Here is a 15,188-nt window from a genome sequence, read left to right as displayed (position 1 = left end):
TCCCGCCCCTTCTGGCTGAGCCCTTGTTCGCCCACCTGTCCTTGTGAAACTGGAAAGGGCTCAGGGCCACCAGTAAACTCTCAATCATAAAAAAAGGATAGGTACCTACTTATTTCTGCCGCGAAGCAATAAAGCAATATAAACGCAAGCAATTGACCAACGACGCCTCTAAAAAGCATATCGACTATATGTAGTAAGTATTCAAACGAATGTTAATCGGGTCGTTATCCCATTATGATGGGGCCATCATCGTTTTATTAGAGTAGTTATTAAATATGTTAAGACATTAAGCCCCTCCTTCAGCCGAAAAAGGGGCCGGTAAAATGACGTAGATATTTAATACGTTTAATGAGTATAATATTTCAATAAAATTACTAAGCCACGAATATTCATGTTTCGCTCACAATTATTCAGGTAACAATTCCGGATCGAATGAGCCTGAAACATTAATTTATCGAAATATAAAGTCATAAGCTATGCTAACGCGGATAGTTTGCCGTGAATACAATATGTACGTACCACATTATTTGGAGCACGGCTGAAAAAACAACGTCTAAAGTGTTAGCTTGTTTCAAGGTAAAATAATATCAACAAAATCCTTGTTATGATGAGATGTGACCAACTGCACAATATGTTCCAGCGTATTTGTGTCTTTGTTATGTTATTTAAATGTTGATCATCACACGAACAACGCTATGACAGTATGGTATTATTAATTTTGGTACATTACTTCCCGCGGTATCCACCTTAATATTTATTAATATATTAAAACAGAATAAAATCTGGTTAAGTTCTTACTGTTAGGCAAAAGGCGCTTTTGAAAAGACATGGCAACTTTTTTTTTCAATACCTAACCGTAACTTATGTTGGTATTACAGCTATGCGCGGTTTGGTAGGTGAGCTCACGGGGCTCTTCCTAACACTGACCCTAGCAAGAGCAATGCTTCGCGGAATCTATCACCGGAGCGGAATCTCGACCCACTAGATAGATCTGGCGAAAAACGCTTTAGCCGTTTTTGTGATGAGAACTTGAAGTTGCAAAAAAGTCTCTAAAAAATTTATTACCAACTAGAGGTCCCGCAGTAGTCGAAATTCTACTACAATTAATTGGAATTGTAAGTGTGTACACTATTATGATTGTATTTTATACTTCTATAATTACAAATTTCGCCAAGGCTACAACACTATAAAAAATATTAATAAAGACAAACAATATTTAATCTATTCTCAATTTGACAACAGACGTCAAGAACAAAAGTTTGACAATAAATAGTAGGTCTGCATGCGTGTGTGCGTCAAATACATGGTATGTAGTGTGTGTAACATTTTCTTTATTGATTTAATGTATCTTTTATGCATTATTTAAAAAAAATATTAGCATTGTGCATTTCTTCTTTATATTCTCTATAAGTGTGGAAAATTTCATACTCCTCCGTCCACGCAATTTTCGTAAAAAGGGATACAAAGTTTTTGCTTCACGTATTAATATATATATAGATATCCTACAATACTTTTTATGTGTGTTCGTTGTTGACACAAAGTTCCTCCTGTTTCGCGCTAGAATTTGACTGGTAAAAATTGTCACGTTATTATAGAGATACTATACAATTTACTCTCAATAGAGAATTATGAAATTAGAGGGTGCGTGCGCATATCGAAATTCAAGCAGTAAAGATTGTACGCAGTAGCGCGTATTACATGTAATTTACGGTTCACTATTTTTATTATATATAACCAAAGGATGACCGAGCCTTGCTCGGTATTTTGTTGTTGTTGATAAATTGTGTTTTTTAGAAAATATATTAAAATACGAATTACATAGTGATATTATAATAATACTATTTGTTATTTTCTTTCAATAAAAAAAAAGGTTTATGTATAAGTTGATTATCGATAAAGTTGATTATTGAAAACACGAATAAAACAACATTTTCGGAAAATAAATCGTAGATAGATCTATTTATCACCTCCGAAATCCCCTGTATACTAAGTATTATGAAAATCGTTGGAGCCGTTTCCGAGATTCAGATTATATATATTTTATATACGAGAATTGCTCGTTTAAAGATATAAGATAAGATTAAATAATAAACGAATATTTTTCCTGAAATAAGGTATTAATAATTCCTACACAAAATATTAAATTTCACGTTTTGATTAAGAATATATTTTTGATAATAAGCAACTTCATTTGTGAAGGAGCGTCTTTCGTTCGTATACATTTTCACTGGTGGTTGGACCTCTTGTGAGTCCGCACGGGTAGGTACCACCGCCCTGCCTATTTATGCCGCGAAGCAGTAATGCATGTCAGATTGAAGGCTGTAGCAGCCGTTGTAACTATACTGAGACCTTAGAACTCATATCTCAAGATGGGTGGCGGCATTTACGTAGTAGATGTCTATGGACTCCGGTAACCACTTAACACCAGATGGGCTGTGAGCTCGTCTACCCATCTAAGAAAGAGAAAAAAAAAACACCCACACGGCTCAAAATCTTCCCTAGGCGTTGACAAACACGATCAAAAATTTTTCCTATGCTATACCTATCATAAAATATTAGGATGTTTCGGCAACTATAATATAAAATAATATCTAACACGGACGAAGTCAAGGTCAATTAGTATTATTATTTTTATGTAACGTATACCTACCTAATATTAATATTTCGTGTGGCTTTGTCTACGAATTTCATAACTTCATGTTAACTTTAATACATTAAAGCTTAACGAATAATATTAAATTAAATTAAATAAAAACACGGATTATACGAAGAACGATATAATATGGAAATGAAATGCAAACGTAAAATTAATTAATTCTAAAATTTAAAGTTACTACAGTAAATCTTTAAAATCTAATATTGATTTGTTCGTTTTGCAGCGAACAAATTAAGCACTTGTGGTGAATAGGCTCACGACCTGAAGCCAGAATATTAGGTAAAATTCTCGACGACATTAAAACAGCAGCCAATTCGGCCTTCAAAGGAAGCCGCTTTTCAAAATGTCGGTCACCATTATATTGTATATTGGTAGTGGGAGATATAGTTATGAATTAAACGAAGGTACTTACTTGTTAGCTCAAGAATAAAACGCCGATGCAGTCATATCGACAGATTTAATTATCTTTTACTGCTACTATGGCTTTAAATCCCACAGAGAGTGACAATTTTTTGTAAATAATAATTTACCTACCACGAGTTCGCCACTTCCGCCATAAAAAAATATAATTAAAATTTGACCCACAGGTAATTAAGCAAATTCAATTCACAGATCGTATTGTATGTAGGGTACCTACTGGATTTTTTTGGATACATTGTCCGAAAAATGGGTCACAATCTGACAGCTGAATAGCTGATGGTGACCGGCAACGGAGAGGATAAACGTCCCAGAGGACGTACTTAGTCCCACGAAATGGTCGGACCAGATTCGATCTTCTCTGAATACGAAGTTCCACGAGGACCTTCACGAAGCCTAGGATCGCGGCAGATGGAGGGAAATCGTACGTGAGGAAATGATGCAGCGTCACGACCCTCAATAATGGGGGAAGCGACGCGAGGAAGAGGACAGGAAGATACTGTTGAGCGACTTATTTTTGATGCGAAGCACTGTGTTTCTGTTTAAAGGGTGGGGAAGCGTGAAAGGGAAACATGTCTTGTCGGATCCCCCGGATTCACTCTCGGTGCTCTTAAGCCTCTCAAGCACCGGTCACCGTCCTCGTCGAACTCGAGTGAACTAACCCATAGACACAGTCCACTGAGTTTCTCGCCGGATCTTCTCACTGGGTCGCGATTCCGATCCGGTGGTAGACTCTGCGAAGCACTTCTCTTGCTAGAGCTAGTGTTAACAAATCCTCTCAGGTTGAGCTTGTGACTTCACTCTAGCTCACTCGAGCCCACCTAACCGTCCAGGCGTAGCTGGAATACCCCCTTAGGCTACCAGCGAGTAGGTATCTTTCTCGTCGAACCCCTCGCTTGCGACGAAGGGCTCGATGAGTAAATTAACCCACAGACACAGCCCACCGAGTTACTCGCCGAATCTTCTCAGTGGGTCGCGTTTCCGATCCGGTGGTAGATTCTGCGAAGCACGGCTCTTGCTAGGGTTCGTGTTATCAACGTCGTCAGGTTTGAGCCCCGTGAGCTCACCTACTAGTTAGGATTACGCTGAAATAGCCTCTCAAAGCTCTCGGCTTAGGTAGGAAAAAAAAAGTAGGGAAAAAAGACAGAAAAAAAGCACGCTCTACCACTAGTAAAATGGTATTTTGTTCGATTTTCGCGAATCGTAGACATAATTAAAACTATAATACTTTTACAGCATTCCGAGTGACGGACGTCGTCCTTGAAAAATTTATTGGAAACGTAGAAAATAATAGAATGACACTAAAAAACGCAAGATTAAACCGTAAAAGTGTTTTAATTGTCCCATTCAAATGATGATTTACCTTATTATTATACCTTTTCATTTCCTGTTTGGTCATTAATAACTTTGAAAACCATCTACGAAAATGAATTTGTAAGTCATTAGTCATTTTACATTATTCACGTGACTAGGCAAGTATTTTTCGAAATTAATTCAGACAAACCGCAAAGTACATTAAATTTTCCTTGTGATTGAAACCTACTTACAAGTTTAATGAAAACGTGCTTAAAGTTAATTGGAGGATGACCAAAATTTATATTGACTGCCGTCTGAAGCATGTGGGAGATGAATGGTGTACCCGTTGTTAGAAATAGGCCGGATAGTGCTACCTTCCCTTATAGACTATCTATACATTCTACCATCAGTAAAGATGTCTAGTCTGGATTTCTTTGGAATCGCATACAAATTACCCTAATAATTGAAGCTGTTGTAGGGCAAAGAGAGTATATTTCCACCAGCTATTTTTTGCATAATTTCTGAACGCTTCCGTATTCGGTCATTATTTGTTAGTCTGGCACCATTCATGAATGTTATGAAATAAATTAAATTTTTTTTTCCATAAACTATTCAAAATGGTGTCCTAAACGTTTTTTGGATAAATATTTCCCAGATCGTTATATCATATAAAAAGTAAATATTAACCCTAAATACAACATCAGGATTTACACCTGTGTTTTATGATTTACCTACATCTGATTTAAGTATTTATATCTACATGTACGAGGGGTGTTCGATAAATAATGATAATGCGATATATTTCCATCGAAAGAAAAAAAAACCTGAAAAAAGAACCGGTTACTTACATTACTTATAGAGAATCTCATAGATACTGACAGGCATATGATATAATAATAGTGAAAAACAATCACATCTTTTTGTTTTTTTTTATATATATATAGATCATTTATATGCGTTGTCAGAACGTGTTCTTAAAAATGGATAAAATTAAAATTCACGTGGCCACAAAACATCTCTACTTGAATAATTTTACTACGGAGCTAATAAATCAAGACTTGACAAAAACATTAAGAGTTCATGCTCCTCCATATTTTATGGTTGCGCGTTGGTGTGCTGGGTTTATACGAGTAAGAACTTCCATTAACGACGACCTCCGCACAGGACGACCTACATTAGTACTAACTCAAGAAATGATAAAAAAAGTTGAAAATATTGTCTTGGCGGATTGTCGTTATACTGTTTGTTTTATAGCTGACAAAATAAGGATTTCTATAGGAATTTTCCTTTTTCACACACAGCAGTTTGAGTGTGTTGTGTATAAATAAGTGTTAGCGCACTGGGTTCCCAGAATGCTTTCTGACGCGCAGAAATAAACGAGACTAAGAATTTCAAAAAGTTTGAGTTTGCTACAACAAAATCTAGACCAATTTTTGGCTCTATTCATTAGGTACATGACATATTATTACACGAAAATGAAAAAAAAACAGTTCTTGGAAGATACCGTCGTCTCCAAATCCGAAGAAAAAGACGATTCCGTCCGCGGGTAAGTAAGATCATGGGCTATTTTTTCTGGAACAGCCAACGGGTGGTAACGATCAAATATCTTAATCATGGAGCCACTATTACAGAGAGACCATGCAGTGCGTGCTTAGTGCGAGTTTTTTAACATTCTCGATAGCGTAAAAGTTAGCTCATATTTGTATGGAATGGGATCGTTTGCCTACGTTTGCCGTTAGGGGCGCTGTTCCAACTGCATACAAAATTGGGTTAACTTTTACGCTATCGAGAACGTTAAAAAACTCGCTCTAAACACACAGGACAAATTACAAAGTTGCGAGAGCAAATACGCAAGAAACGGCGGGGCAAACTCCAGAAACGCCCCCGTACACAAGTCCAGAATTGCGATGGCTACCATCCAAGAAGCTACCTTCGAATTGATGGAACATCCACCGTATACACCGGACCTAACTTCTAGTGATTTCTACCTATTTTCGTCGTTAAAGAAACATCTCAGGGGCCATAAATTTGCAGATGATGCAGTAGTCAACAGCGCGGCGGTACGCGATTTTTTACGGAATCAGGAAGAAGTTTTTTTTTTAAAAGGGAATTTTAGCTCAATGAAAAAGATAAAGTGAATAAACGTGAAAGGTCTAAAAATAAAATAATAACATAATTGCGTCATACTTATTACCATTTTTTATTGAAAAACCCTAGTACCTATATGCAGATATTTTATGTGTGTGTTTAACGAAAAAACAAATTATGTGATTACATCGTAACACATTTATTATTATCTGATAAACAGCCACGCTTAATGGGTGTCCTCATCACAAAACTCGTTAAACCTCAATTATTTTTATCAATCGTCCAAGCCCATGGACTTTATCGCATAACCGACACGATAGCATACAAAAGAGTCCGTGGCCTATTAGGTAAAGCGTCCGGTGTGGTTACCTATAGTAGTTACGCAACTATCTTGTCATTGAAATACTTAAAATACCAAATCTTTGAATTAAAATACATATTTGACTGGTCTCCACGAGTTACAACTACGATCCAACTTGGATAGTTATACGTGATCAATATTCAGTATTGTGAGCCCGTGCAAATGATCACAATGCGTTTCCATTCTTTCGAGAATTTCCAATCTTTCACCAAACGAGGTTAGCAGAGAACCTCAGTGGTAGGCAGCAGGTATTATCTGTTCGTCAGCCTAAATGGACGACAAAAAAGGCGCGTTCGATTTACTTTGGCTTCCGATCCCAAGGTAATCATTATTGATAACCGTTATGGCAATGTGATTGAGTTTTAGATTAGACTAGCCGTACTCGCCCGCTTTGCTGGGCATTTAAAATTAGCATTATTATTTATTGTCATTATTTATTAGGGAGTCCAACACTCATATACCTATCCATTAAGTACATGTATTTTCTACATGGTTACCAAGTTTCAAGTCAATCGGATGCATGGTTCAGTAGTTATAACGGAACATCCTTAAAAACCACTGTAGATTTATATAGTATAGATTTAGATTCAGATCACATTTCGGGTGATTGTATTCACATTGTGATGACTATGAGCTCCGGCAGCTACTCGTGACCTTTTTCGTCTTTGTTTATTAATTTCTTACTAATAAAACCACGATCGTCATATACCATAAACAATATAAATGTTATACACAGATAAGAGGCTGCTGTAGGCCTAACAAACCCCTTTTTAACAAGGAAATTATCATAGCGTTGCCGAGTAAAGGCGGAGGAATATAGTAACGGTTTCTTAGCTGGGCGTTGTGAATGGGATGTAAATTGCTCGGGCCATTGGTGCGTTCATAAAACGAAAATGATGATGAAGATGAGATCATCCCTAACAATGCAAACTACGAAGAGAAATATTGACGATCAGAAATTTTTGAAAAATCAGACTCCATGAACCATAAACGAAGAATTCAAATTGAAACTAATAATTTCAACTATTAGCGTTGTTGAAACTATAATTGATGAATTTTAAAATTATTTAATTTTAAATTTATTTAATTTAATTTTAAATATTATTATTTTATCTCTATCCCGCTTAGAATATAACTTACAAGAAAAAAACCCTAAATAATCAAACGGATTCTGGATTCTTCTATGATTATTAATTTTTTTCTTTATATTCTCATTAACAAATTTTCATTCCAATTATCCAAAAAAAGAAGCAATAAAGCAAATAAGTAAACAGTATACAACAAACATTCCGTTTCGTACTTTGTTACCAACTTCCTACTTTGTTATTAAGGCAAAAAAAGACTTTTTTTTCCATACAAAATTCTTCATAGTTTGTTCAAAATACAGTTCTTTTCTAATCAGAATCTAAAGCAAAGTACGCGATAAACGTATCATAAAATACTTTCACATTTTTCTTTACATTAAATAATTACTGTTTGCAACCTTTTCGGCATTAAATCTCCAGAAACATTACCACAACAGAATAGATAGACACACAATTAAATCTGAAATGAACATTTATTATTAAATTAATACTAAGTCTCAAGTAAATGTAAGTAAGTAAGTAAGTCTCCCATTAATTGGGTTCTGGTAATAGCATTCATTCTGGCGCATATTAGTTGATTTTGCCCTTAAGATCCAATATTTTGATCTGAGATAACATAGCATTAACTGAACCCCTCCATGTAGTGTCTTGATATGGGCATCAGCAACGATCAAGTGTACTAGGGTGTTGTTATTTCCAAGAATAATAATTCTATAAAATAAATGAATTGTAATTTTTTCCGTTTACGCGAGTCACAGACATAATTAAAACTACTTTTAGTGTAATATTTATGGTAATTTTATTATTTACCACATTTCGAATAATTTACAGTTTTCGTGGTCACGAATGACTAAAGTATAATGACCATTAATAGCGCTAGATTAAGCCGTTAAAGTAATTTTAATCATTAAATCACTATTGTACCATTGTGTATTGAAGCGACCACCTAATCGTGGGCTGCGAGTAGGTATTACTCGTAGACATTAAAAATGCGTCACAATGCTGCCTATCGCTAAGCATTAAGGTGTTTCTTCAAACTCTCTCCCACCTTGAGATATAAGTTCTAAGGTCTCAGTATAGTTACAACGGTTGCCCCACCCTTCAAACCGAAACGCATTACTGCTTCACGGCAGAAATAGGTAGGGCGGTGATACCTAGGTACCGGTGCGGACTCACAAGAGGTCCTACCACCAGTAAATCCAAACATTTTTGCGAAATCCGACACAATGCTTGAATATACTGAGACCTTAGAACTTATGTCTCAAGGTGAGTGGCGTATTTACGTTGTAGATGTCTATAGGCTCCAGTAACCACTTAGCACCAGGTGGGCTGTGAGCTCGTCCACTCATCTAATAAAAAAAAAAAAAAGAAAAAAAAAAATATTATTCACATTTAAAATAATTATAGGTGCCCCACTATTATATTATTATGTTACTGATTTACGTCTACGTATTTTGATCGAGAATTTGAACACTTACTTCTTGAATAAATAATTCTTCTGTAGACGAACTCGGGTCAACTCCATAGCTGTCGTTACACGGTCTTCTGTAAAAGTAGTAAAAATGCTCCGATGCTGTCACATTCGTCGGCACTCTTCCTTTATAAACTGTCGGACTGAAAGGGTTCACGGTATCCGAGTCGGTATTCTCACAAGACCGATTTAGGAAAGCCTGTGTACGTCCGCAGCATTTGTTAATGCAGACATGATCTATACAAGGACATCCGTATGTGACCGTCGCGCCGTTTTCAAGCTCCCCCTTATACCATCGGCCTGGACCATACTCCACATTGTCGTGTGTGATAGAGCCATTCGCGTGAACCACACCCGTTGTTATATCCACACTCTCGAATTCAGTACACGGGTTACAATAACACCACACAAGCAACGAGACTAACACTAGGTACAGAAGTAGGTATTTCATTTTATTGTAACGTTGATTGTGCACAAGACACTACTGATGTAAGTGTACCATGTTTTGCGGACAAAACTATTTTTCACGATTTTGATTATGAGTAACAATAAAAATTCGTGTGAAATGAGTTTAAAACAAGATTATCACTGTTCGAGTATCCGTTATCTAGCCTGTAGTGAGGTAATTTGATGTATCATTTTTACCGCGATAAGAGTAAGGCGACCGCGTCGGTCTGTTAATAATTTTGTAAAGAAGACGTGCTATTTGCGCGAAGTCTGATTCCCGACTACGGACCGACTAACCAAAGCCGAGAGAAGCCCGCAATCCAACTCTAGGTTTGACGTGCGTCTCCTGGAATCGGCTGAAAACATCACAGGACGAATGAACAAATTACGTTATTTCATTTACAATTACATTAGAACAAGACATTGCTATAATTACTTAAATTATGTTTTAGTATACAAGCAAGCTTAAACAACCGGATCCTTTATATTTTTTTAGGTAATAATGGACGAAATCACGACCTATCTGTTGTCTATTGAAGCCCATAGAAACGAAAATCCCGCCGCCGATCTTGTGCCATGAGGCCTAAGTCTCAATTGTAATGTACTCTGTACGGCAATGGCATAGCGGGAGGGGGCTGGGGGGCAAGGAGGGACATCAGGCCCCGGATGCTACACACAAAGGAGCGTCAAATGATCCACAAAACAAAAAAATTGCTGGATATTTTTTCTTTTTATTATAATTAATTTCTGTTAGCTCTTATATTGGTTCATACCCTTTTGCCAATACCGATTATATCCAAGAATGTCAGACCATATCAAGTTGATCATAAAATTATAAGTAAAATCCAAAACTTACTCGTAAAGTGATTATAATATTCTTGTTTTACTTTTTTATTGTGTTGATCGATGAACAAGCTCACGGGCTACTTGTTGTGGAGTGGTTACCGGAGTCAATGTCGCCATCCACTTTGGAACGTATCATATGTGTATTGAATTGAACAGCAGTCCCGTGTGCTTAGTGCGAGTTTTTTAACGTTCCAATAGCGTAAAAGTTAACCCAATTTTGTATGCAGTTGGAACAGCGTTCCTAGCGGGCAAACGTAGGCGAACGATCCCATTCCATACAAATATAAGCCAACTTTTACGCTATCGAGAGCGTTAAAAATCTCGCACTAAGCACACTGACCGTTAAAACTGAAGCGCATGACTTCTTCATTACAGAAATAGGCAGGTCGATACTGCCAACCTGTGCGGCACTACTATACCATCAATAAGTCTGGTTGGTGATCACATTACGCTGGTATAACACTCAGACAACCCTGCTGCCTATTCTTCGGTAAATCTCTTAGTAGACTATACAATAGCTAAAAAACCAAATCCGATGATACTTGTCTGCGCCTAATCAATTATAGCCACAAATGTATGGTGGTGACGAAAAGGTGATTTTCAGAAATTGCCTTAATTTAAAATAAGGCATTTACTAGTTCATGTTGTATTACACAGGCCTCTCCAATTGCGCCTCACTGAGCACGATACTCGGCTTCTCTCTTCAATCCAAATTCAAGAAATTTCGACTAAGTATTTGAAAGAACATGTACATACATACCTTAGACGTGGACAAAACAAATCAGTTAAAAAACCAACACGATAAAATCATGTGCTAGTAGTAGTGAACACAAAACACAGTTACTGGTGGTAGGACCTCTTGTGAGGCCTTGCGGGTAGGTACTACCTTGCCTATTTCTGCCGTGAAGCAGTAATGCGTTTCGGTTTGAAGGGCGGGGCAGCCGTTGTAACTATACTGAGACCTTAGAACTGATATCTCAAGGTGGGTGGCGCATTTACGTTGTAGATGTCTATGGGCTCCAGTAACCACTTAACACCAGATGGGCTGTAAGCTCGTCCACCCAGCTAAGCATAAAAATAAAATAAAAAAACCTACAGTGGTTTTTACGGATGTTCCGTTACAACTACTGAACCAGGCATCCGATTGACTTGAAACTTGGTATCCATGTAGGTACTTAATGGATAGGCCAATATTTAAATGAGTGTTGGGCTCCCTAATAATAATGACAATCAATAATAATATTAATTTTAAATGCGCAGCGAAGAGGGCGACTACGGCTAGTAAGGTAATAAAATTACTATGTTGTAGGTATGTATTATTTTCAAAAATCTAAATTACTTGGATCAGTATCGAATACGTCAATGAACATTAATTTCTGCTGTAAATAACAGACGGAATACACATAGACAAAATTTACAGCATATTTTCAATTAAATGGATATTTTCGATGGAACGGGTCGGTGAACCTCAAGGCAAGGGAATCATATCTTTATTCTTAAACTTACTTACTTACCAAGGCTAAACTAAGCGTAGAATGGTAGTGAAAAACCCCTGAGTTAGTCTGCCGAATCCTCTCAGTGAGTCCCGATTCTAGAGGGTAGTATTAGCAAGTTGAGCCCTGTAAGCTCACCTACCAAACCCTGCTTAGGAGAGGAACCCTGCTGAGGTAAACTTCAATAAGAAAAAAGCAAATAGTAATTTTAGATGTTTAGAGTTAGATGTAATACCCAAATATATTATGTATGAAATATGTATAGGATTAATTATATTGCATAAATATATCAATTTTTTTTTCAAATATCATATTTTAGCGATCTTGAACCCGGTTTCATGGACTATCAAACAACGTTGTCGAAACGAAGATGTGCAGTTGGGTAGTGTATGGGGAGGAGAATAGGTACTGGAGTTATCGAAATAAAAAAAGGTTTTTAAAAAATGAAGTCAAATGTACAGTGCACGCGAACTGAAATTACGAAATCCGCAACACGCAGGCTCCACGCAGAAAGAAGCTGTGGATTTCCGGAACATAACATCTTTGAGCACTGAGTAGCGCAGTGTGCTTAGTGCGAGTTTTTTAACGTTCTCGATAGCGTAAAAGTTAGCTCATATTTGTATGGAATGGGATCGTTTGCCTACGTTTGCCGCTAGGGGCTCTGTTCCAACTGCATACAAAATTGGGCTAACTTTTACGATATCGAGAACGTTAAAAAACTCGCACTAAGCACACATTTTTTTTTTTTTTCTCGGGCCGGGGGCCGAACCTCCTACGAGGTCCCCGCGCCTAGGGGGCGCGCGGGGTATGTGAGACTCAACGATCTGCAGGTGTTGAGAGCAGATCGCGGGCCCAAGGATTTTAGGGCCCACCCACTAAACGACTCCCCTGCACTCTTACACCCGACGTCCGATCTCCGTCCGGGGTCAGAACCCGTTCAGAGTAGGGGGGTTCCCGCGGTCAACACTACAACCAGACACGCGGCGAAGCACACAGATTCAAGCGTCCCCTAGGCGCGGGAATTTTGTAGGATGGGTTGTTTTGAAAATGAAAAAAGAAACCAAAACGCTCCATATAGAAGCTTACAATACTGAGGGAGTGCTCTCGCCTGCTGGCTTTCTGCGAAGCACTGCCCTTGCTAGGGTTAGTGCTAGCATCACTCCGGTTTGACATTCCCGATCCTGCGGACAGAATTGAAAGCAGTCGACGTCGCCCCAAAGACGTCATTTCGGATCCTCCCGATCCACTAACGGTGCTTTTAGGTACCTCAATCACCGGCCATCGTTCTCGTCGAACCCGTCGCTTGCGACGAAGGGCTCGACGAGTAAATTAACCCTCAGACACAGCCCATTGAGTTTCTCGCCAGATCTTCTCAGTGGGTCGCGTTTCCGATCCGGTGGTAGATTCTGCGAAACACGGCTCTTGCTGGGGTTCGTGTTAGCAACGTCGTCAGGTTTGAGTCCCGTGAGCTCACCTACTAGTTAAGGTTACGCTGAAATAGCCTCTCAAGGCTATCAGCTTAGGTAGGAAAAAAAACTGCTGGCTTCACTTTAGAAATTAAACTTACCAACAATAACATACGCATAACGGATCAAGTTAAAATAAGCTTCGCTAGCTAGGCAACCTACAATGTTTTAATTTGGATACGGTAACCGTTTCCCTGATATTTTCCACATTTCACTTTACTTGGTTTTTGATAGAACTAGACAGAAAATTAATTAAGCGCCATCTACAAGACTAAAATTTATAATAAAAATTTAATTCATACTCTGACATTTATAATTTATAGTTCAGGATTTATAAAAAAGGGAATTTAAAATTTTCAAATTTTCAAATTTGTTTACAATATTTTAATACTAACAGACTTGCATACGATGAAATTCTAAATTTGGTGCATAGTCTATTTCAGGAATCGTCAGATTAAAATTAGTTTTAAAGTATTATACTAGATGTCACTATACGTACAATTTAAAATAAGCACAATATTTCCATTAATATTTTATTATTTATTTATAAACCATACGTGAGCATAATTGCAAATAAAATTAATAATACTAAGAATTAGTTTCTCTTTACGTCTTATTGTACATTATTAAATTGATTGTTTTTTTTTATGTTTGAAATGAGTAGTAATCTGTAGATTTATATTTGTTATTAACAATTAATAATTTAAACCCACAATCAAAATAATAACACAATGCTTAACGCAAAATAAAACGACGATGATCGCTATTATCTATTGTACATTGTCTATGATAGGGTATTCCTTTCAACATAGCACTTCAAAGGTTATTATTTATTATGCATTAAAAACATATAAGGTTCCGTAGATTTTTATTTTAGGAGGAGATTACATCAAAGAAAAATCACAGAATATTATTCAATTATCTTTATGAATTACATTTATAATATTAGGGCGTGTCACACTTTTTTTTTTATTGCCCTTGTAGGCAGACGAGCATACGGCCCACCTGATGGTGAGTGGTTACCAACGCCCATTGACTTCAGCAATGCTAGAGGCAGAGCCAAGCCGCTGCCTACCACTTAATACTAAAGGACATGTCATAGCGCTCGTGAAACGCCGTGAAGGGGAGCTCATTCCATAGCCGGATGGTACGTGGCAAAAAAAGACTTCTGGAAACGCACTGTTAATTTACTTATTTTTATCATTTTGAAAGTAATTTTCAGATTAATTCATTCATAGTCTAAATCAGCTAATTTCACACTAAATCTATTAACCTTTTTAACGTTATATACAAGATATATTTAGATATTTTTTATAATCGACGCTAATGATTCACTGATGATTATGATTAGCTACAAGTAATGACTCTGAAATTAACTTGCAAGCTGCAGTATCCTCTTTTTTTTTTCGGGTGGATGGCCGAACCTCCTACGAGGTCGAAGGAGGTCGAGGTCGAATCGAAGGCTCTGAAACGTCGACCGTCTCGGTACGGCAGCCCGTCGGGCCGCCCAGACGGTGCCGTTGGTGTCCCGGAATACCCCGCTGGACCAGAACCAGCCTGCC

The 15,188-nt window shown here is 37.5% G+C and overlaps 1 protein-coding gene across 4 annotated transcripts in view; it reads right to left on the bottom strand.

Annotated features, from left to right (window-relative positions):
- The window catches only part of LOC114251316 (G protein-coupled receptor Mth2), a 48,616-nt gene extending 38,494 nt beyond the window's left edge, over positions 1-10,122 (bottom strand). For 3 of the 4 annotated variants that reach the window (XM_089729526.1, XM_089729527.1, XM_028185530.2), the window contains exon 1: positions 9,382-10,121. In XM_089729526.1, coding sequence (XP_089585652.1) covers positions 9,382-9,825 — 444 coding nt within the window. In that variant the 5' untranslated portion in view covers positions 9,826-10,121. Of the gene's footprint in view, positions 1-9,381 lie in introns of all 4 variants that reach the window. The other variant, XM_089729528.1, reaches the window with a different exon arrangement.
- Between the last annotated feature and the right edge of the window lie 5,066 nt (positions 10,123-15,188).

Source organism: Bombyx mandarina, chromosome 08 (assembly GCF_030267445.1).
Source record: "Bombyx mandarina strain Sakado chromosome 08, ASM3026744v2".
Classification (NCBI taxonomy): Eukaryota; Metazoa; Arthropoda; class Insecta; order Lepidoptera; family Bombycidae; genus Bombyx; species Bombyx mandarina.
Note: the sequence above shows the minus strand (reverse complement) of the source record. Positions and strands in the feature narration are given on the sequence as shown.